Source organism: Natator depressus, chromosome 1 (genome assembly GCF_965152275.1).
Source record: "Natator depressus isolate rNatDep1 chromosome 1, rNatDep2.hap1, whole genome shotgun sequence".
Classification (NCBI taxonomy): Eukaryota; Metazoa; Chordata; order Testudines; family Cheloniidae; genus Natator; species Natator depressus.
Genome location: NC_134234.1, coordinates 195,011,407 through 195,036,091, shown reverse-complemented (window position 1 = coordinate 195,036,091; position 24,685 = coordinate 195,011,407). Strand labels below are relative to the sequence as shown.

The 24,685-nt window shown below is 37.5% G+C and overlaps 2 protein-coding genes across 6 annotated transcripts in view; one reads left to right on the top strand and one right to left on the bottom strand.

Moving 5' to 3' along the window:
* CMSS1 (cms1 ribosomal small subunit homolog) overlaps positions 1 to 24,685 on the bottom strand; it is a 366,757-nt gene that overhangs the window by 304,295 nt on the left and 37,777 nt on the right. The window lies entirely within an intron of this gene.
* Positions 1 to 24,685, top strand: part of FILIP1L (filamin A interacting protein 1 like) — a 286,102-nt gene that overhangs the window by 240,786 nt on the left and 20,631 nt on the right. The window contains exon 1 of one of the 4 annotated variants that reach the window (XM_074973386.1): positions 3,495 to 3,649. The exons of the other annotated variants lie outside the window; for them this stretch is intronic. Within the exon in view, the coding sequence (XP_074829487.1) occupies positions 3,639 to 3,649 (11 nt within the window). The 5' untranslated portion in view covers positions 3,495 to 3,638. Of the gene's footprint in view, positions 1 to 3,494; positions 3,650 to 24,685 lie in introns of those variants that run through there. 4 annotated transcript variants of the gene reach the window in all.

Here is a 24,685-nt window from a genome sequence, read left to right as displayed (position 1 = left end):
ACAAAGTCACTTAGCAACCTTAAAACAGCAAAGCATTAGCATAGAACAAGGTGTTGGGCACTGAAACATCAGTAAACTCTGTAAGGACACAAACCTAAGAGAAGCTCCTGGAAGATGATGCGTGACTAAACCACTCATTAATGCCAAGAGGACTGTCTCTATATTCAGCACTAACATATATGATAGACAGCATCTTGCGGGATTGTGCCCTGATACGACAGAAACATGTGAGCATAATCAATCATTTCTGGAGGATACATATAGTGTTTTAAAATATAAATCATTTTTAAAGTGTTTCTGTTGCTTTGCATATAAAATTAATTTAAAAGAACAGGACACTCCAGCATCCTGACAACTTCAGCATCTTCACTGAAACCAGCTCAGCTTCAGCAGCGGGGTCTACGGAGCCTTTGAAGTGGCCACAGTTTTGGTTTAAGCCACTCTGAGCACCAAAACTGAAGGCTCCTGGGCAGCATAGAATGTTAAGTAGGTGCATTCGTTACAACAGAAACACTGCATACCAATATAATGACAAAACGGAATCACTGTCTGATTGGGGTAAACAAATGAGTACTGACATGTACACGGTGCATGGTCGTCACTGAGACTAGGTCTACATTGTAGCTGAAATTGTGACTCCCAGCCCAGGTAGGCAGACAAGCGCTAGCTCTGCTCAAGCTATTGCACTAACAATAGCAGTGTGGATATTACAGCATGGGCTAGCCAACAAGTACAAACCCGCTTTCACCCCAGGGGGCAGTACTTGGGTGGGTAGCCTGTGTCCCCACTCATGCTGCAATGTCCATGCTGCTGTTTTTAGCACGCAAGGTCAGTCAACCCATGCTGCAGTGTAGACATATCCTGACTGAGGGGGAATTCCTGGCTCTATTGAAGTCAAAGGGAATTTTGCTATTTAATTCAATAAAGGCAGGATTTCTGGGCTAGAGGTGTAACAGGCACCAAGGAAGGCTCTTGGGAACCTATTACACTGAGACTAATTTTTTTAAAATTATATTAATCAATTCTTACATATTTCCTTCACACAAAATTCTTCACTATTTCAACTTAGTACTTGGAATAGTCGTCTATCCCAGCCGTTATTAAACTGTGACATCATAGAAGAAGCAAGTGGAAACAGGTAATTACATACTTGGCAGATGCACTGTGGCAAAGCTGCTTTGCAACAGGCTACAGATGTGAACATTTTTATTGCGGAGCAGGATTAATTAGGAACACTACAAGGTCATACTTTGGCCATCCCTGCTGTAAACACGGATTTATAAACAGGGGGATTTGCATTCCCCACCCAAGCAGGAGAATGTCACAAACTTACAATGAGCACTATCTGGGCTTTGTTCCTTAACAGCGGGGTGTTCCTGTAGCAGCACAAAACAGAGCCAGATTGGGAAGGCTGGTCCGTTTGTTTTATAAGGATGCTGGGATATTCTACTCCTCCAAGTTTTGCGCACACAATTCTAATAGACCACATTATGTGGAAGGGCACTTGGAACCTAGGTGAACTTAACATGGAGATAGGATCAATCAATGGAGAGCAGGCATGAAGTGGGGAGAGAGGGACACGGAAGAAAACAGAGTAGGGAAGGACGACGGAAAGAAATGCTTACATTTCCTATCTTAAAATGTTACACAGTGCTGCTATGCTCTGTTAAACAGCTGCCGAGACCCACACTAAGGAGGTGGCTTTTCAGTGGAGAGTGAAGTGAGCTACAGCACCTCAATGCGGTATTGTGACGGTTAATTAACATTTGTAAAGCACTCTGATGAAAGGTGCTTGTACAGCGTAAAGTATTATTTCCTGGTCAAACATATGTTAGTTAGGGGATCTGAACACCAATTTCACCCAATGGACAGTTATCTACATATAGTGCTAAAAAAATTATGTTGTTCTGTCCATAGGACTAGTAAACCATAACAAGGCTCGAACGCTTGTCTCTGTCACCAACAAAATAAAAGGTATTACGTCACTCACCTTGTCTCTCGCATAATAAGGCATATCAGTCTCCCAAACACAGGTTGGGAGGGATTTATATATGGGCATTTATAATGCCAACTAGGTTTGAAAGATGGACAGGTCTGATCCCCTCTCATGCAATACATACACACACACACGTATGTATGCACCCATTACACCCACACATACTCACGTCTACACACACACACATACTCACGTCTACACACACACACACACACACACACACACACACACACACACCAGAATTTGGAATAAGTTCTGCTGCAGTAGTGGTACAAAGAGATCCACTGAAATTTCTAAGTAAAGCATGAACATCTTTTAAAGGACAGAAGTTTGACCCCATGTGTTTTTTATGCTTACACTGTCTTTTCCATAAAATACATATTTTTTGGTATTTATTTGTTCTAGTACCTGGAAACAATATCTCTATCTAAACACAAGTACTGTCCATCACACTGGCCTTATTACTCGCATTTAAATAAAAATGTTCTATTATGAGCTTTTTAACAGATTCAAGTAAGCACACACACCAACTCATCTGAAGACTAAAATTTCAAGGGGTGCAAATGAAGCAGATGCATCCATAATCCATTCAGCTGAGCAGAACATAAGTTTAGAAAGCACTTAATGGTCTAATTCTCATATCAATATGTAAGGGTTTATTCAGTTAACTCCCATTAACCCTAAATGGGGCTTCAACAAGCGAATCCCCTACATATTGCATATAGTCCCCCAATGTTTTTAGGGTGTGGTGGTGGGGCTGGAGAAGAGGAAATCAGAGATATATTTTAAGTCCTACAGTTATATCTTCCTGTTTGTCCCCTCAGTCCCTTAATCAAATGATTTGTTTCTTTTAAAACCTTCTCACTAAAAATAGTTGGTCAAACTCCTAATTGCCTTAGCTGAAACACAAACATGTGAAAAGGAAAAAAGGGTTTTGTGGGAAAAACATTGAAGAAAATAAAATAGGATTTCATCTGGCATTCCCATCATCACTTGAAGAATTGTTTTGTAGTTACATCATCAGGAAATAAAATACTATCCTCTGAGGACCCTGACTCTTTACAGAAAGTAAAAACGAGAAGGCTTGAAGCTCATATCACTTGCAGAGGAGTTCAGCTAAACTCACATTTTTTTGTCATCTTAAAAACAAAAAAAAAAGGACAAACCCCTGCCAGGCCAATTCATTAAGTCAGATGCCCATGTTTTTTCTAATGCTGGGCTAAGCAACTAAGAGGAAAACATTATAAAATAATCAGCTAACGACTTTCCATGACTTTATTATCAATAATAAAGAGGAACTGCCATTACCCATGCCTTCCGCACATTCTTTTTGACCATGAACTGGGTAGACAAATGAAATATTTCACACAGTCCTGAGCGTCAGCTGGAGCCAGAACACATTAATAAGCTTTCTAAGTTCTGGCTATCACTAAAGTACACTAGTCAGACACGACGAGTCTGCACAACACCGAGTTCCTTATATGGCAATACAATGACGTAATGCTCCATAGGCTTGGGGCATGCAAGGAGTCTATCTCTCATTGTTTGGTGTAACTGCCGGAATGCTCACATCTCTGATGCTTAGGAGAACTGAAATCCCAACACCATAGAGCAATAGCTAAACCAGGGAATTCTACAGTCCATGCATATAAGGTAAGAGAGAGGTGGGAGGAAAGTTTCTTTTAGCAACCAATGGCCATTTCTGGTTAAAAAATCATCAGCATCAATAATTATTTCCAAAAACACTGGATTCAGAAGATGTGTCCTGTTGCTCAAAACTAGCATAACTATTGAAACAATTTCTAAACTTTCCTTCTTTTTTAAAAAAATCCTGCAGATGTAACAGATGAGGCATTTATTTAATGTTAAAGGGGTAGGGAGAGAGCTATGAATTACGCACACTTTCCAAATGGGCTGGACAGAATAATGACTGCATTTAAAACTGTGGAAAGAATCCAACTGTATTGTAATACATTAAATAGAGCTACTGCATTTCTCTTTATATGGTGTGTTTATATGTGTACGTGATATATTAGAAGACATGCATACACACGTGCATACTAGAATTTATTTGTACTTTTGAACATCTTTTATTGTAGTTTAAAAAAAGGCATTTAAATTGTACTCTGAGTTTTGAAATATTGCTGGGAGCACAACTTTGTAATAAGGTTACACTTTGTTTAAAAGCATAAACTAATTTAATTTCTACAAACTATTCAAGTCCTAGGCACTAGTTCCCTCTTCTGTGTCTTGTGTGTAAATGTCAAATAGAAAGAGGAAAGAACTGTCAGATCTTCGTTTCAAGACTTTTAATTACTGGCCATCTAGCAAGTGACGATGTTTTAAAAACTAGAGGTAATTCATTACCTTCTAGAGCTGATTCTGCAAGGTCCTGAACTCCCAGCAGTTGAGAGTACTCAGCACTTTTTAGGAGGTGCTCAGAATGTTGCAAAATCAGACTTGAATATGATATGGTGCTTTATGTCTGCATCCTGAAGAAACACTCCATTCTCTTATATGACTATGGACCCAATCCTGTAAACTGTTACTCACAGGAGTAATCCTTACTCATAGGCATAATCCAAGTGCAGGCAATTGAACTATGCAGGCAAGCACAGACTCAAGCACAAAGGTTTGCAGGATCAAGTCTCAAGTGTACACCACATTTTCGTTATTCTATAGTCAATAAATTAAATATGCAAATTAAGTTCTAAGACAAATAAAGTCACACGAACACATCCTACACATTAACCCACCAAGTAAACAAAAAGCTCATATTCATTACTTTTTCAAAGCATTATTATTAACTGTCCACAAGATCAAAAGGAGTCTGCATAAACCGTTGGCGGAGGTTTATTTTTATTTTATGAAATATTGAAAAACCTGCAAGATTCTAGCTTGGCAGTATACATGGAAGAATGAAAACTGTTGCATCCATAACCATTGATACACTCTCACCTATATGTGGCTTTAAAGACAAGCTACAAAATTTAGTGTTATGAATTTTTTTTTTTTAAGAAGATCTTTTTCCCACAATAGACTAAGAACTAGGGCTGGCTGGAAAAGTAAAACACCGTCTTAATATTTTAGTTATAAAATGTTCTGCTTTTTGGCAAAAAATTGGTTCTGTAGGCATTTTCCAGATAGCTCCAACAACTTAATTTATAAACTGAAATTTAATTTCAGTGGTAAATTGGGTACTCCTGTATTATTAGCATTGGCATTTAAATAATAATCTCTCTCATCCCTGCTTTCAAGACAATCCCTATAATAATGAACAGACAGCATTCACACCTCAGTTGATGCTTTCAGTCATGCTGGCTACATAGCTGACAAGAAAATGCTATATTGATTTGCAGAGTGAAAAGAATCCTAGCAACCAAAATAATTGGAAGTTTAATTTTTTTAAATAAAAGTTTGGATTCCACTGCCTTAACCCCTACAACTTTTTTGCCATACCTGTGGCCTTCTATCCTCTTTCTACCCCTTCCCTCCCACATGATCATTTAACAAAACACAGAGGTAACGGTGTTCCCCCATTATGTCCAACCAATTTAATTTAATGCATGATTTAGTAAGTTAAACAATGTAATTACCAAATGTACAAAGGAGAAATATTCACTGAAGTAAAAAAAAAGACCAGACTGCTTAACGCAGAGTCCAGTAACAGATTCCCAGAAACTGCTCGTTTAGTCAAAGAACAAGAGATTTCACAACAATTTGACAAGGAAACAACCACAGACAACTAAGTTATATGGAAATATTTCATATGCAATAGAAAACCTGTTTATTTGATAAAGGCTGTAAATGGAAATGGAAAAATTCCACCCTTAGTAGAGAGACTATTCAGCTCTTTTGAATCTAATAGAGAAGGAGGGAAACAGAAACCATTAATTACTGTTTCAACAATACCCACAGTACCATCTGTACTATAAACTGCAGTCAGCCTGATGCAAATCATGGCATCAATCAATGCCTTAACACCTGTGTTCCCTGTAGTCAGCCTTTTTTTAATTTCAAGGGGAAACACTTTATTTTGCACTTTCTTAAGCCAATTCTGTTCTCATTTACACTGGCATAAATCTGGAAAAACTTCACTGAATTTACACTGAAGTAGCTGGCCCACTGAATTTATACATCTGCAGCTCTTTGCTCTGCTCCTTTCCCCATTTTATCATTTATTGCTAGTGTGAATTATTTCTCCCTATCTATACTGACTTGTAATGTAATACAAATGTATTTAAATTGGGTACAGCCTATTTTAGGGAAAGATCTCATTATGATGAAGTCAGAAGTGTCGTCTTTATCTTTTTTTTCCCACTTTCCAAAATCAGTAATACTTGTTATTTTGATTAATTGCCTGAGGAATGTATTGAGGACATTTGATTAACAGTCTTCAAATGTATATTTTCTTTATTTAAACGTAGTATTACAGTAGAAAACATTACAACACTCAGTATGAAAAGTTAATAGTCCATGATAACTAAGGACTAACCCATTAGTTGTATGAAATATCATTTCTCAGAAAAACTGCATGATGCTCCTATTTCCCCTCCCCCAACAAAAGAAATAATATCTAACTAGTTTTCCATCTCTAAATAACAGTACTTTAAATCTTCCCCCTCCCCAATCAATTCTAGATAAATCATGTCACTGCTTGACTCTGCTAATTACCAGCACTTTTGTATGATTTTCATAATGTTGGGATGGATTCTTCAAAAAGATCCAAAAAGCCCTTCCTAATTTCACTCCCAACTGCAATTCCCATTATGTACAAATTCTCAAAAGGTCCATGCCTTTTTAATAAAGATCTGTGCCAAATGTACTTAGAGATGGGAAAGTGAAAGATTACTAATGGTGTACATTCTTTTGGAACTGTTCTGCAAGCAACTTCTGTCAACTCCTGGGTGTGGCAGTAACTAAATAATACTGATGCATTTACAATTAAAAACTGGTAACTGCAAGATAGTATCCTAAATATTTTATACTGTAGAAGTAATTAAAACCTTTAAGACCATTAAGTCAAGTTTTTAAGTTCTGACTCACACAGAGTTCAGTCTAATGCTTTTCACCTTTCATCTACCTGGTAAGAACATAACTATACAATACTGCTAATGTGAATTATTTTGAATTGTTTATGTCTGTCTGTCTTTCATTGAGTGGAACTCCTGAAACTCCTCTGAGCTAGGTTGACACAGCTGATAGGCTGGTCAGTTCAACCATTGACTCTTCAAAAAACATTTAGTATTCATCTCCAGGTGGGTATGAGATACCGCCAAAAAATGCTAAATTTAAGGCCCTTTTAGATAAAGTAAGTAAATGGGAGCTGAGGCACTCAGCACCTTTCAGGATTAGGCCCTTAGTTTGAAGTCTGCCACTGTTTTCTCTTAATGAGACAAGAGCCAGTTTTGTTTGAGTTTTCAGGGCCAAGATTGCTCCTGTTGAAGTCAATAATAAAACCCTCATTGACTGACCAATGGTGCAGGATCAGGCCTTCAGAACGGTCTTTCTCAAGCGTTCAGACTCACGAGAAAATGTCTTTAAAGTGTTTTTTGTAGCACTCCGTAACCTCGAGTTTGCAAACAATCTAAAGTCAAGCTCTCTCTCAATGCTGTCTCCACATTAGGGCAGCTGAAGTGGGAGAGAAAAAGGAGGAGGAAGAGGGAAATGAGAAGGGAAGAGAAAACTTTAAGCAACAACAGATCAGATTCTGTGAATGCAAAATTAAGGCATACATGACAAAATAATGTCATAATATAATTATTTTTTAAATAAAGTAAATGAAGTGGATGAGTCTCATTAGAAACTGCTGAATATTCAAACCAATTTCACTACAGGGCATTTCAGAAACGAACAAATAAAAAAAGATTCTTTTTATCCTGCTCATTCAGGTGTACAGTGCACCGTGCCCTTTCCTGCCGCAGAGGCCACCCTCCGTGCATGTCCCACCATGTACATGCTGGCGACATGCGTAGCCCCTTTTTAGTTCAGCTTCAGGCAGAGCATACAGCCAGGTGAACTTCTCCAGAACAGAGTATACAGACACTGAGCCATCTGAGCGGAACACAGTCACCTTACAGGTTAATATTCCGGGGGAGCTGAGCAACGGTAGTCCCGAATGGCACGAATTAGAATTGCGCGTGCTCAACCGTTCAGAAAACTAGATTCTACGTATTTCAGGTTGGGCACCCAAAGTAAATCACTACTTTGGAAAATTTGGTTTTAAGAAGTGCAGCACTTTTCTGTCCTGAAAGTAAAGTAAAACCTGATTTACTACCATCTGAATCGGGGTTTTCTGGACCTTTAGAAGCCTTTGTGAGCAGTTAGGTGGGCTTTCATTAAAAACAAAAAATAAAGCACACCCTCACTGATCCTGCAAGGACATCGTTCATGTCTGCCAGAATAGACCAGAACTGAATATCCATTTCTATGTTTGCGCAGCACCCAGCACAATGGGTCTCAATCCAAATTGGGGTCTTTAAGTGCTACTTCAACTTTAAAAAACATAAAGCAAAAAAACCCTTTTGGACAAAAAATTTTCAGGGCTTTTTTTAATATTTCAAAATTCTAAAGACGACGACACAAGTCCAATTGCATTTTCCTTTATAGGCTCCCACAGAGCTGCCAAGAAACAGCAGCATAGATATAATCCTCCAATGTCAAGGCAAATTTGGCAACAATTTACATTTTATAAAGATATGTCTGAAGCCTAACATTTCAATGAAGTTTCTGTAGAATTCAGTGTAAACAGCTGGATTTTTTTTTAAATTAATTAAATTTCTCCTTCAGTGTTTGCAAAACCAATATTGCAGCTTGTGCATGACAAACTAAGAGAGAAAACTAACTAGACACACAACTGAAACTAAGACTGTATCTGCACTCTGCCACAGCATGGACTACTGCGGTGCCCACACTGAAGTGTTACGCTCTAGCTGCCCTGAGTATATCGTGTTGGTGCAAACTAAAAGGTACATAGTTCGCATTAACTTAGTCAGGACTATGTTAATGCAAACTAGGTATCTTTTAGCTCACGCAAGCAGCATCCATGCAGGACAGTTAGGGTGCAGCATGCTATTGTTCGCTACAGTTCACATCCCCCATAGTCCGAACTCAGGGCCACATAGACGAGCCCTCAGTAGCCTATTGTCGCTGCCCTGAAAAAAGGTACACTGCGTAAACAGAAAAAAAGTAGATTAGACCTTTAAAATTATTTTATTTTTAACAATCTATGGTGTTATGTGTATATTGACAAGAACGGTGCTAAAATTATTTTTAACCTATGTGTTTCTTTAAAATAGTTGTCTTTATCCATTTTCTGGTATAAAACTTACATGAGATGCAGTCATCATATCCAAACTATAAGAAATTAGGAGATTTTAACAATATTAGACTTGCCTATAAATCATCTGGAACTAAATATGTGATGTCATCCATCACATCAGGGAAAACGAACTCCCAAACCCTGCATGTATTATAATTAGTTACAAATCGACTACATGGGGGCAGGGTGACCAGATAGCAACTGTGAAAAAACAGGACAGGGGGTGGGGGGTAATAGGTGCTTATATAAGAAAAAGCCCCCAAAATTGGGACTGTCCCTATAAAAATGGGACATCTGGTCACCCTACATGGGGGAGGGGGGGATGCCTAGTAACCCCCTTAGACCTAATTTTCAACTTTAAAATATTCCTTCCAGTGTAATACTTTTTTCAGGTTTAGCAGAACTTTCAAGTGGAACACTTTTGTTTCAGATCTCTCTGAAACCGCTGCATGAATAAAGTAGGCCTAATTTGTAAGGATGGACACCTAAATAGGGCACCCAACTCCACAGCTGAATACCTGAAATTCACCACTGAGCACCCTAACTTGGGAGCACATTTCTGAAAACTAGGATCTCCAAGTTCTGCTAATGATTTTGCATGTGAACAAAACAAGTGTTCAGTTAATTTGTGTGAAAAGATCTCTCCCTATTACAAAAATATTCTTGATTTGCGAAGTATCATCATGCACTCTTTTATATAATGAGATAAAGCCTGTCACCAGCAACATAAATTATATTCCCAACTACAACAATGACTTGCATCCTGGACAGTGAAATCGCTAATATTGAGAGGCCCGAACTGTTTTTCTCCTAAATTTCAAAAAAAAAAAAAAAAAAATTCTAAACAGGTCTCCCTGATACAAAGGGGGAAATTATCAACCCTCCAAAACAAGCTCTGCAACAATCTTAATATTGCATCTAGTAAAGAGTGCAACCCAAACAAAGCAAACCAGGGAGACTTGATTTGTTGAGGATCAGAGGCAGTTGTTCTTGTGACTTGAGAATAAACGTGCACATGCACTCGCTGTCCTGCTGCTCCTCTCTGGGCTGGCAGTAGACTAAAAGTGACAAAACTCTCCAATTTATATTCCTTGCTCGCTCATGAAAGAGAGATGGCAGGAGAACAGAAAGGCAATATAGTATTCATTACACAACTACATCCATCTTAACACACTAAGGGCAACATTATCCGAAGTGGCCACTGATTTTAGGTACCTCTATTTCTTGGTGCCCAAACTGAGACACCTTCAAGCTTGATTTTCAGAGGTGCTAAATGCCTATCATCACTCCTAGTTACTTTAATTGGAATTGTGGGTGCTCAGCATCTCTGAAAAATAAGTTTCAAGGTTCCTTGAGGTGGGCACCTAAAATCAGTGGCCACTTTGGAAATTTCTGGCCCAGATAGGTTGGGTTTGCTATTGCTTTGACCTGTCTCCTCAGCCTAGAGGTTTAAACTGTTTCCACCATCCTTTTGAAGACACAATTTTTCTACTTTGATGAGAAGTCATGAAAAAATTGCAGGTTTTAAGGAGGGTCCAATTTAGGTCCTGTCATTGACCCTTAGATATACTCAGGCTAACAAGCTTTGGTAACAAATCAACAGCAAGAACTTCTAGAGATAAGGTTTTCTTTTTACATTCTGCATTTGAACTCACTTTTAAATTAATGATAAAAAGTTTTATTATATATAATGAATAAAAATGGCAACTGAAAATAAGGAAATATATCCTAAACACTACAGATCATCAGCAAAGGCAGCAATGGTATTGGGATAAGAAAAAAAAAAAAATCAGACAGAACACCCAGAATAATTTTGCAAAAAGAACAGGAGTACTTGTGGCACCTTAGAGACTAACAAATTTATCTGAGCATAAGCTTTTGCGGGCTACAGCCCGCTTCATTGGATGCATGCAGTGAAAAATACAGTAGGACGATTTTAACCTTAACTGATCACTCTTATTATAGTGTGAATGATAACACCCATTGTTTCATATTCTCTGTATATATAAAATCGTCCTACCGTATTTTCCACTGCATGCATCCGATGAAGTGGGCTGTAGCCCACGAAAGCTTATGCTCAAATAAATTTATTAGTCTCTAAGGTGCCACAAGTACTCCTGTTCTTTTTGCGGATATAGACTAACACGGCTGCTACTCTGAAACCAGAATAATTTTGTAGTTTCTATGTTGCATGAAAACTGTATGTAGTATATAGATTTTACAAGGAAAACAGCCACTTGATTTCACAAGAGCTTGTCTTTGGGCTTGGGTATGATTTCTAAAACGCACTAACATGCTGTGCATTTATGGGTCTGTGTAGACCCTGCTAGTGTTCAGTGAAGGCTCCCTAGTGCACTTTAACAGATTTACGTTGAAATGCACTACGAAACCTTTAGGATGCACCAGCAAAGTCTACATGAACCCATTAATTCACAGCATGTTAGTGCACTTTAAAAAATCACACCCCAATGGTGCTCATTACCCAACCATGTAGATAAGCTCTTTGATTAAAGTCGTGCATGTAGCCAAAGACGGTCAGCCATACAAAGACAGAGAGGCATAAATCAATTCTTGGTACAATAAAATGGTGTGGGAAATGCTGTAGAATGACCAGTTAATGAAAGAAGTTTTTTAAAAAGGATTAATGCTCACACTGAATCTTCATCTAAGTACCTTTACTGAGGTGAGGGTGAAGGGTGATATGCAGACGTACAGTCCTTCTGTTTCCCCATAAATGCATTGTTTTATTAGAGACACAAGGAATAGGAAACAGAACAGATATGGAAAAATAAGTCTCTCTCTTGGCTTTAAAGGGATAGACCAGTTACAAACTACATTAAGAAACTATTGGCCACAGTGAGCATAGCTATACCCAGTAAATCCACTTTTTTTCACCCTACCAATTTTAATTTCCCCTCCATGAAAGAAAGAAACCTTTGGTTTCCAAAGCAAGCATGTTAGCCACTGCTTGTGTTTAAACAGCTAGACAACAGAGGCAGATTCTGGAAACAGACTACTGTTCATATTTGAAGTGAGTATATGACTAAAAGGATCTCCAGCTGTGGCCTTCATGTTAAAAGCAGAGAATTTGAATGTAAATGCAGTAAAACTTCAAACAACAGGAAAACAGAAAACCCTATTTTGATACACAAGAAACAATTGATCTTTGGCTCTTGATAGTCAATAAAAAAAAATCAGTGGTTCTCAAACTTCTGTATTGGTGACCACTTTTACACCGCAAGCCTCTGAGTGCGGCCCCTGCTTAAAAATATTTAAAAATTTGTTTTTAATTTAACACTATTATAAATGCTGGAGGTGAAAGTGGGGTTTGGGGGTGGAGGCTGACAGCTCGCAACCCCCACATAATAATCTCGCAACCCTCTGAGGACTCATGACCCCCCACCCCCATTTGAGAACCCCTAACTCCTGCTTTAATTAATCGATTAAGAATAGTTGCTTCAACAGGGCTATTTTTGTCCCATCATGTGTTATTAAAGAAGTTATTTAAATTTATCAAATGTACCTATCTAATAGCCCATAGTCACACTTACAATATGGTCCTTAATACATGATTCACTGAGTAATATCAACATTAGTTTTTGACTGTAGACTCCCATCCTACAATCTACTCTTAAAACAACCAACCTGCAACTACCTCACAATCAGCCCCTCAGGCAAGAGCCTGGAATAGGAAATATTCTTATTGACATGTTCAAGGCTTATGGTCAACAGACACAGGTTCTAGTGAACCAGGATACGATGCAATTTCCAACCTCGACTTGTTCAGATCTAAAGATGTTTAGCAAGAATGATTCAGCTGACCTCAAAAGGCTGGGGAAGATCATAGACAGACAAGCTGTCCCCCAGATATCCAAAGATCCCATCACACTTTGAATTGCACTTAGAGTCAAAAAGAAATCTTTGGAGAACTGATAACGTATTTTCAGAAATTAACACTCTACAGCAGGCCTATGTGGTGGTAGTCTGCACCAGTGATAGCTTCAAAGTGGTCTTGATTAATAACCTCAGGTACAGCACACTGCCATCAATTCAGATTGGCACATTAGCAAGAAATGGATGGATTCACCTTACCAGGCGTAGATGAAAAGATTCATATTTAGATCATAAAGGAAAGTTATGTATAAGGGTTTTTTTTTCCACTGCAAATATAGTTCCCATTTACTTCTGATTTTGTTATTAAACAAATCCAGGCCATTTATGGAAACCAAATTTACTAGGGTCTTTTGTTTGTTTGTAAAGGTTTGACTATAATACTTCAGAAATTTTAGCATCAACAAAAATTTATTTTATCAATTAAGGTTCACCTTTTCTGCCACAAATACAACGGATTTCCCCACAAAACTACATCAAATAAAGTAATTGCACACAATGAAATTATAACCAGATTAGCATGAATGTATAATGTAATGGCTTACTGCAAGTGATCACCATGTGATCTAGAGGCTGACACTGGCAACTACAGCAGCCTGCTATTAACTAAAGGCTCTCTGCTTTAGCTTAATAGTACATACAGGCCTGCTGAAGGTGTAGATGAATAGGGTCATAGTGCATACATCCAACAGTATACAACAAACATGCAGTCATGCCACCCATTCTGACCCTGGCTGAGAATTTGGTCCAGACATTTATTTCTATACATGTTAAAATTGTTTCAGAGAACATCTAATTCCTGGAAATGCTGTGGGAAAATGACATTTATGGCCAACCAGTCTCCTCTGAGTAATATGATGAGTTATTGTTGGAAAACAGCCATTCTCAAAGTAATCCTAAAAATATTAGCTAAATTTAAGTACGATTTTTTTTTTGTATCGGGGTACTTGCTTAACTATGCTCAGTGCTGGTTAAGATATCAGCATAGCTCCTGGTGAATCACGTACCATAAAGACAAAAGAGTAACAAACGCATCATGTAATACACAACCATGGATCCACATGTTATAGAAAGGAACAGAAGAACCAACAAATTACAAGTATTTACCTGTGTAGTAACCACCTAAAGAATGCATGTCAGAGATATTCTTGAAGACCTGTATAGTAATATACTATGTTAAGGGATGACTTAAAGGGGTTGCACTTCTGATAGGGACCTGAAGTTGAAAGTTTCATGATGGGCTTCATCAACAAGACTTACATCCAGCTGAATATGGCCGACACAATTCAGTCATTTCACTCATTTTTTAAAATAATTCTGATTAGAAACCAAAGACAAAATTCAGTCTTCTTCTACTCTGGCATTTTCATCAAGTTTGCAAAAAGTGTTCAAACACAGTTCCAGCTAAACAGCTTTGAAATAAAGGGCTCTGTCCTGTAGTCATTGAAGTCAGCAGCACCACTCACACAACCAAGGGCTGTAAGACCAGGTCTTCCGTTTACCCACTCAGTATAGATGGGTCAAAAACCACAGTTTTAATCCTGGTTTATGGACTACATTTAAACAGAATGTAGACAGGCTCCCCTATATAGTATTTTTATTGTCACCCCTTAAAATTTAACTATCTGCAGAATATTGTAGTATGTATGTTAATTAGCAGTAATTATGCATGCTTAGCTCTAGGATCCAAAATCAAAGCAAATTTATTTTCCCCTTGAGACTTCAGAACTGGGGCAGAAAATGCTATTGCACACGCACTGCTACAATTCTGTGCATAATAAATAAAATTTACTTAGAAATTTCACATTTGGGGACCTGTTAAGTAGGTAGCACTTACTGCATTATTGCAGTGCTTAGTCACAGACTGGGAAATATTAACTCTATTTCCAGCCCTTCCAGAGACTTCCTGTCTTATATTGGGCTAGTCACTTCATCTTTCTTTGCCTTCATTTCCTCACCTGTGAAGGAAGAGGAAGAATACTTTCCTACCGCACAGAGGGGTTGGGAAGATTAATGTATTAATTTTGGTAAAGTGTTTTGAGATGCTCAAGAAAGGTGCTACGGAAGAATTATAAAAAGATTTTATTCTGTAACCACAGTTAATTCTTGCACATAGTTTTCACTTGCTGTGTTATAGCAGCAGCATGCTGGCTGACACTTATATTCTGCAGAAATAACAAAACCCACCTCCATGTACACTTAGCCATAGAGAAAATTTAACAACAAGAATTCCAAGGCAAACACAGTAGTTTCTTATCTTCAAACCTTCGAGTATTTTGTAACAATAACTATTAGAAAGGATTTATAATCAGGCTGCTGAGAAGGGTAGAGTTTTCGAGCAACACATTATACAGTATACACTTTTTTTAAAAATGGAGGATGAAGAACACAGATTTCCCCCATAAATTCAATTTATTAAAAATGTAATGAATCTGTAATCTTTGAATACAAAAATTAGTAATGGATTTCATTGGATCTGCCTTGACTTTTGAGAAATGGCAACACTTAGCCCTTTTAAAGCATTTTTCAATGTTAATCATTTGATTCTGAAAATATACTGTCAGATAGGTCAACCTTATTATCCCCATTTTATAGATGCAGCAGTTGAGGTATAGAATTGAACTTGTTCAAGCAAAAGAGGAAGGTAGAGGCACAGTCTGGATTAAACCTCAGAAGTTCTTGCCTCATAGTCCTGTTTTTCTGACCACTATACCACATCTCTCAGAACGCATCTTTCCATTTCCTCCTGTAAGCTTTCCATCTGCAAAACTATAATTTCCTGACTGACGTAAATTCAAGGAGTTCCAAATTCTGGCGTTGCATCTGAAGTTACTTGCTTTATTTCTGGCTTCACAGGCAATTTGCTTTGCAGAAAGGAAGATGGAAAAAAGATGCACTATGGTAATATTAAAAACAACAACAAACCATTAGTCAAGAAAATAAAAGCATCATCTTGGAGTGACCACAACATTAATAGTTCATAGTTTCACTTCAAATTGACAGTCAAAGAGGAAACAAGTCTCCAGAACAGAAAGAGATTAACATTTATCTTGCATGTACAATTATATGCCATTGTCATATTAACAACAATAGATGTCAATTCTAACATCAAACAAAAATTATTCAAATAGCAGTTAAATCCAGGAAAGGGGGTGGGGGGGAAGAAAGCTGTATCTCAAAATGTACCATCAGAACAGTACAGCTCAGCGCTCATACTGCCATGTCCTCCAAAAGCTCTCTCTGCTCTGTGGGAGTTTTTCAAGGATAACCCCAAGTAAAGCTCATTACTGTAGTCTAGTCAGTACAGAGCTCACTCGTAACTATGTTTTTTCAAAAGAACTCACAATCAAATTTTTGAGACCCCCAGCCCCCCCAAAAAATTACAGACACACCAATAACTTGAAAACCAGATTTCCATGGGAAAAATATTACCTACTGTTACTTGTAACACCAGAGATTACTAGAACTATAAGAAATTAGACAAAACAATATTTTTCAGCACATGAACTGCCCTTTTCTAACTCCAATATATTTTGGAGTAAACCAAAACCATTTCGAACATAAGAACGGTCATATAGTGTCAGACCAAATGTCCGCCTAGCCCAGTATCCTGTCTTCCAACAGTGGCCAATGCCAGGAGCTTCAGAGGGAATGAACAGAACAGGTAATCATCAAATGAGCCATCCCCTGTCACCCATTCCCATCTTCTGGCAAACAAAGGCTAGGGACACATCAGAGCACGGTTTTGCATCCCTGCCCATCCTGGCTAATTGCCATTGATGGCCCAATCCTCCATTAACATATCTAGTTCTTTTTTGAACCCTGTTATAGACTTAGTCTTCACAACACCCTCTAGCAAAGAGTTCCACAGGATGACTGCGCGTTGTGTGAAAAAATACTTCCTTTTGTTTTAAACCTGCTGCCTATTAATTTGGTGACCCCTGGTTCTTGTATTATGAGGAGTAAATAACACTTCCTTATTTACTTTCTCCACACCAGTCATGATTTTATAGACTTCTATCATATCCCCCCTTAGTCGTCTCTTTTCCAAGCTGAAAAGTCCCAGTCTTATTAATCTCTTCTCATATGGAAGCTATTCAATACCCCTAATCATTTTTGTTGCCCTTTTCTGTACCTTTTCTAACTCCAATATATACTTTTTTGAGATGTGGCAACCAGATCTGCATGCAGTATTCAAGATGTGGGCGTACCATGGATTTATACAGAGGCAATATGATATTTTCTATCTTATCATCTATCCCTTTTCTGTGGTTCCCAACATTCTGTTAGCTTTTTTGACTGCTGCTGCACATTGTTTTCAGAGAACTACCCACAATGACTTTAAGATCTCTTTCTTGAGTGGTAACAGCTAATTTAGACTCCATCGTTTTTTATGTACAGCCGGGATTATGTTTTCCAATGTGCTGTACTTTGCATTTATCAATATTGAATTTCATTTTCCATTTTGTTGCCCACTCACCCAGTTTTGTGAGATCACTTTGTAACTCTTTGCAGTCTGTTTTGGACTTAACTATCTTGAGTAGTTTATCAGCAGCAAATATTGCTCACCTCACTAGGAAGATGTTGAACAGTACTGGCCCCAGTACACACCCCTGGGGGACGCCACTATTTACCTCACTCCATTCTGAAAAATGATCATTTATTCCTACCCTTTGTTTCCTATCTTTTAACCAGTTACCAATCCATTAGAGGACCTTCCCTCTTATCCCATAACAGCTTACTTTGCTTAAGAGTCTTTGGTGAGGGACCTTGTCAAAGGCTTTCTGAACATCTAAGTACACTACATCCACTGGATCACCCTTGTCCACATGCTTGTTGACCCCTCAGAGAATTCTAGTAGATTGGTGAGGCACAATTTCCTTTTACGAAAACCATGTTGACTCTTCCCCAACAAAATCATGTTAATCGTGCTAATCTGTTAGTCTGATAATTCTGTTTTTTACTATAGTTTCCAACAGTTTGTCTGGTACTGCAGTTAGGCTTACCAGCCTGCAACTGCCGGGATTGCCTCTGGAGCCTTTTAAAAAAAAAAATTGCCGTTACATTTGCGATCCTCCAGTCATCTGGTACAGAAGCGGATTTAAGTGATAGGTTACATACCACAGTTACTAGTTCTGCAATTTCACATGAGTTCCTTCAGAAATCTTGGGTGAATACCATCTGGTCCTGGTGATTTATTACTGTTTAATTTATCAATTTGTTCCAAAAACTCCTGTTCCTCAAATTTGTCATCTAAAAAGAATGGCTCAGGTTGGCGAATCTCCCTCACATCCTCAGCCATGAAGACCAATGCAAAGAATTCATTTAGTTTCTCCGCAATGGCCTTATTTGTCCTGAGTGCGCCTTTAGCATCTTGATTGCCCACTGACCCCACGGGTTGTTTAGCAGGCTTCCTGCTTCGGATGTACTTAAAAAAAATTTTGCTGTTACTTTATGACTCTTTGGCTAGCTGTTCTTGAATTCTTTTTTGGCCTTCCTAATTATATTTTCACACTTCGTTTGCAATAGTTTATGCTCCTTTCTATTTTCCTCACTAGGATTTAACCTCCACTTTGTAAAGGACGCCTTGTTGCCTGTAACTGCGTCTTTTACTTTGTTGTTTAGCCACGGAGACACTTTTTTGGTCCTCTTACTACATTTTTAAATTTGGGGTATACATTTAAAATTGACCTCTAGTATTGTGTCTAGAAAAAGTTTCCATGCAGCTTGCAGGAATTTCACTTTTGGCGCTGTACCTTTTAATTTCTGTTTAACTAGCTTCCTCATTTTTGTGTAGTTCCTTTCTGAACTTAAATTCTACTGTGGAGGGCTGCGCTTTGGTGTTTCTCTCCCCCCCTCCCCTTCCCCCGGGATTATGTTATGGTCACTATTATCAAGCAGTTCAGCTATATTCACCTCTTATTTTTGACATTGACAGTACTTGTTGTGTATAGTCATTTTCACAGATTTTTTTATTGGTCAGTTCAACTTCTGCCTTATGCACTAGTGTGATATCATTCCTGTGCACTTCTGATGGGGAAGAGTTTCTGGGAACACACTTCCCAAAGCCCTGCATGAGAACAGTTAGCAATAACAGCAAAGTTTGAACTGAAATCAAGGAGGCAGTCATATACAAGAAGGATAACGTGGGGAGACAGTAGATTCTAGCATGTTTTTTGCTGCTGTTCTCAGGACTGCCCAAAAGACCTAATAAACATCAAAAGGAGAGCAAACTGTTGCAAGTGTTTTTCAAGGAATGTTGAGAGGCTGTGCATACTACTCTCTCTCTCTCTCTCTCTCTCCTTTTTTTTAAATGATTCTGCGGCACTGTCAAAGTACAAGGTGTTCTACCAAAATATTTAATTTTTCTGAAATTAGTCAATTTAAAGAATCAAGTTACATGTCCCCTTTAAAGACATACATGGCAGCCCAGAAAATAAATTATATCTTGGATATACCCAGTGGGGTATATTATTTTCTCTGTGCATATTTCATTTTAAATTTCCATGAATTAAGTTACTCGTGCATCCAGACCACAAAGCCTTCTGTTTACGATCCCAACAGATCTCCATCTGATTAGGGTTGTATGGACAGATAATCACCAAGGTACATTCAGATAAAAAAGAACCGTGGTGGATAACTCAAGAGCTAATACACTTTCTTAGCAGTCAATACTGAACTGGTGCCTTTGGGAGGATATTAAAGGAGCGTTGCATTTTACAGTAAGACTAAAACCAAGGTCCCAATCGCTATTGGTTGTTATAGAGAATCTCTTACTTTTTCTTTCCCTCTTGAATACGTCTCTGTGTGTCTGTGTCTATGTCCGGCACCATGACTAACTTCCAACTCGGGTAAATATATTCTGGTGACCTATTTTCTACTATTATGGATGAATAAGGTATGCCTCACTTCTTGTCCTAAACTGTTACTGTTGAGTTTCATCCCAGAGGTGGCAGCACAGGTCCCTGTATAGTCACTTGTCTAGGAATGTTAAGTTTATAAAACAATTTAGGATTAGAAGGATGCTATAAAGATGTGATTAACTGCCCAGTGGAGAACATACCTTACTGTAAGAGTTCTCATTTTAAATTAAACTTTCATATCAAGACATCTGTCTGAAAATGCTCTCGGATCTTGTATCTGATGTGCCTTTAATTTTCCTTTAGTTCAAATTTGGACTTTCTATCTCTCTCTCCTAACGTAGGTCTGTTTTACTCTTGGTACTTAAAATATAAATCTCATTCTTGAACAAACTAAATATGAGAAACAGAGCGAGACACAAAAAATTACAGAAACAAGGATCTTATGATCTCATCCCTGCCACAATCTCTTTAGTTTACTCACAACACAAACTTAAAGAGAGAGCACTTCCCCTACTGTCCCACAAAAATTCCAAACGATACTAACGTAATATAATACATGAAGATACTGGAAAACCCCACTTACAAAACATACCACATGACACCGTAAAACAATGTGCTATTAGATATGTTTTGTAAGAGGCAGATAGTCATATGATACTAAATATAACTAGTGCAATCTAACCCAGTGAGCAGTTAGGTATGGAGAAGAGTTGAATACATATAGAGACTCCAACAAGCTACAATATGTCCATTGGAAAAAGTCAGCTATGATGAAAAAATGAGAATTTCAAGGACGATAAATATGATTTTTTTTAAAGAACAGGCAATTGGCATTTCATATATAAGTGAGATAACAAAACAGAATAAGGTTAATAACTTATATAACTATAACAGAAGCTCTGAAGACAAGAAGTAATAAGACACTGCTTTGACTCTGTTTAACTACCTAACATTCATGTCTATAAAAACAGCTTCCAAGACCTGTTTTTGCTGGACTGGATTCAGTAAGTGCTCTTGTAGTCCCATGGGATCAAGTACTTGGAATTGTCTAAATGATGTATCTATCTTTGTCTAAAATGTAACTACATTCTTATGAAATACAACTCAAAATGGAAATAATTCAAATATTTAACCTAATTGGACAGCCTGATGATTTATTGATGGTTTCCTTTCCTTCCTGATCACTCTCCAGTAAAATGTATTAGTGTCCTTTAGAGGAGACTTGGCAGGTTAAAAAAAATCACATTTTAAAAACAAAAAAAACTTAGCTATAGTATAGCTACAACTTACATTATTAAACCTCAAAACATTGTACAAAATCAAATTTGTTCGTCACCTTTTATGCTTTTTCAGGACTGACTCAGAGAAGCACAAAAAGTAAATGCACACTTCCCACCAGGTGTACTGCTTGCTACGGTGAAAAGTCCCACAACACCCTCTAAGTAGTCAAGTCCTGATCCTGCAATAAGCTCCACATAGGAAGTCCCCTAGAGAGAGCCCCTCAACGTCCACCCATACCAAGCTCACTGCAGGATCAAGGTCTAAGTATTTGCAGGAAGGAATTTTCAATCTGTTCAATGAAAACTAACTAATCAGTTTCATGTTTTTCTTGTCAATTTCACTTTCTGGTTGGTTAGTACTGTAGTGTGATGTCTGAATTGCAAACACTACAGGGAAATGTTCACATCCAATCAAAAAAGACAATGAAAATATTTATGATGTTAAGGCAATTTATTTTATTTTTGCAATCTCAACAACAAATACATAACAGCACTGATATAATCCCATAAATCTCATATTGTATACAAATATGCTATATGTCTAAAATACAGAAACAAAAACTAAAGTTTAACATACACATTAGTTTCACGGTCACCTTCCTAAAATTCCTTTCCAAAAACCAGACAACTATCTCACAATTATGGATGTGAAGAATTTATGAGCATTATCAAAATATTCCATCTTGTAATTGATTTTATCGAGTTAAACAGTATTTTCAAGAAACCTAGATAAAAATCCAAATACAGGTGAAATATTTTGGAAATTTTATTGTAATTTCTATGCTGTCCTAAATGTAATAGGTATGTGTTTTGGCGTGGTTGGTGGTTTTTTGTTTTTGTCTAATTTTGGAAAGAAATTTTAGGAAAACAAACATGAAACCAATGTGTTTTGTATTTTTATTTTTGCACTGTTTGTATGCATTTCCATTTTTTGACAAACTATATATATATATATATATGCGCAATAGGATTTTAAGGTAAGGTAGACACATTATTTAGAGTATTGTGATGTCCAGTATTCATTTGGTGTTTTCTAAACCCAGGGGAGGATATAATCCACGTCCCAAAAAGCATACATTTTACAAAGACAGATGATGGGAAAGGGAATGGGATGTAATGTAGAAGCAAAGTGAGGATAGGTATTGTTTACTTGGGTTGGGTTGGGGTTTGTTTGGTTTTTTTGCAGGCTGGGGAAGGATTGGTTGGTAGTGATATTTATGTTTAACACACTAAAATCCCTTTTTCCTCATGGCTTCTGAAATACACTACATAATCTATGTTAATCTTGCTAAGGTGATTTTAAACAAGGCTTCTTCCCTTCAAAAAGAGATGAATTTGAAGGTACAGAAACACTTGCTTTTTATTCCCAGTAGGTTTTCAAAATTCCATTTAAAAAAAATTTTTTTAAGTGAAGGATAATGTCGTCAATATATGCAGACATCCCTTCCAGTTGCCTGACTAGGACTTCAGAATGACCAAACAGACTGGGCCCCAGAGAATTCATCCAGATTAGACAATGAGCCAGGACAGGTACCAGTAATATAATTAGCTTGTTTAAATACAAATGCAGAGCAGACTTGATCAAAGCTCAATTTGTGTACCTCACTTGAGTCTCAGGCCCTGATTCAGCAAAGATGTTATTAAGACTCAGGTGGACCCTTACTTTAACAAGCAATCCCAGTAACTAGTGAGATAATGCTATAGAAGAGAATGAAGAAACAAACAGGAATGCATATACAGTACACATGTTGAAAGATTTCAGTGACTACTCACTCAGACACCAGTCAACTGAAACATTTAAATTAAAGAAAAATCTGTTAACTAAATTGCATTATAAAATCACTATAAAACCACCATGGAAAAGTTAGAACTGTTTAAGGTTTTGTGGCCAACCACGTCCTCTAGAAATAAAACTTTAAGAAATAAAACATAGCAAGAATTCAAACATTTTTGTTTTTTGGGCTAAGTCGCTATCACCTAGTTAAAAGGTAATCAGTAATATACTCAACAGCTAATTTAAGTATTACTCATTTGGCCCTTGTCCAGACAGTATCCCTTTAAAAAAGAATGATCAAGATAAGTAAACAATTTGATAAAGTAAAACCAAGGCTAATAAACTGGAATAAATTCAACCAGCATTATTACAAGATGGCTAACCTCAGGCACACACAAAAGCTGAACAAGTCCAAGTGAAACTGCTAGTTATGCTTCTGTTATGGTTTTGTATCTATGGCAACACCAAATCATCAACTGAACTTCACTACTCAGGGGTGGGGAAGACAGGAGATTTACACTGTTGGGAACACAAATACAAGTTGTAATATATAAAAATGAGAGAGAGTCATTAAGTAGAACTTTTTTTAAAAACCAACAATGTAATAATAAGTCTTTGACTCTGTTGCTCCTGCCACCTTGAGCAGACTTCCTGTATTCGTCTGCCTTATCAACCCACTCTCATTTCTCAAAGCTCATTTCAAAAAATTCTTCCCTTGCCAACGCCTTTTAATGTCCATTTCCCAATTATATTCTGAAAAACTCTATAAATAATTTGACAATGTTTGTAAGAATGATTCCATATAAGTTAAGCTTACCACATTTTATTATTATTCTTCATGCTGTCAATTTTGCACATAAAGAACTTCACTACAAGAGCAATGATTTATTTGCTGTAACAGAATAAATACCTTGGGTATAGTGAATGTGCTGTGAGAGATTTTGTATAGCCAATGTCGGAAACCTCTATTCATTGCCACCATTAGAAATGGACACGTACCAGATCAACCTGCATAGTGTCAGAAGCTTTCTACCATGTAAGAATCCAGGCTCTATTACTGCCAGATGAGTAGGTGTTGCTGAGACTGCATGCTAAGCCCTCAGGACTATGTTCCTCAAGTCACTGAACAGCTTATTAAGGATCAGCATGGATGGAGTACCACCTAGTTCTTCCTGAATGAGATGATGATGGTAGTTGTAACATGGAACTTTAGAAAGAGTCCTGTCGCATAATCTCTTTTTTCCTAATAAATGTCATTTAATATAGACATTACATGCACAGACATTCACTGTGCAGAGATTCTAGTATTTGTTTCTCTGTTATGTTTTTTGTTTCTACTTATGTTTTTCACATGCTTTTTTAATGCTTCAAGGAGCTTACTTTGTGGGTCAGAAATAAGTAAAGAGCTGATGCAGAAATAGTGGAAAGATCAGGTTGCATTTTATTTTAGCCCCCTCAGTGTCTCGGAGACAAAAAAGAAAGGCCCATGAAAGATCCAAATACTAAGATATTTGGGTTTATTCAGGTCCCTGCAGGACACAAATGCACAGTCCTAACATA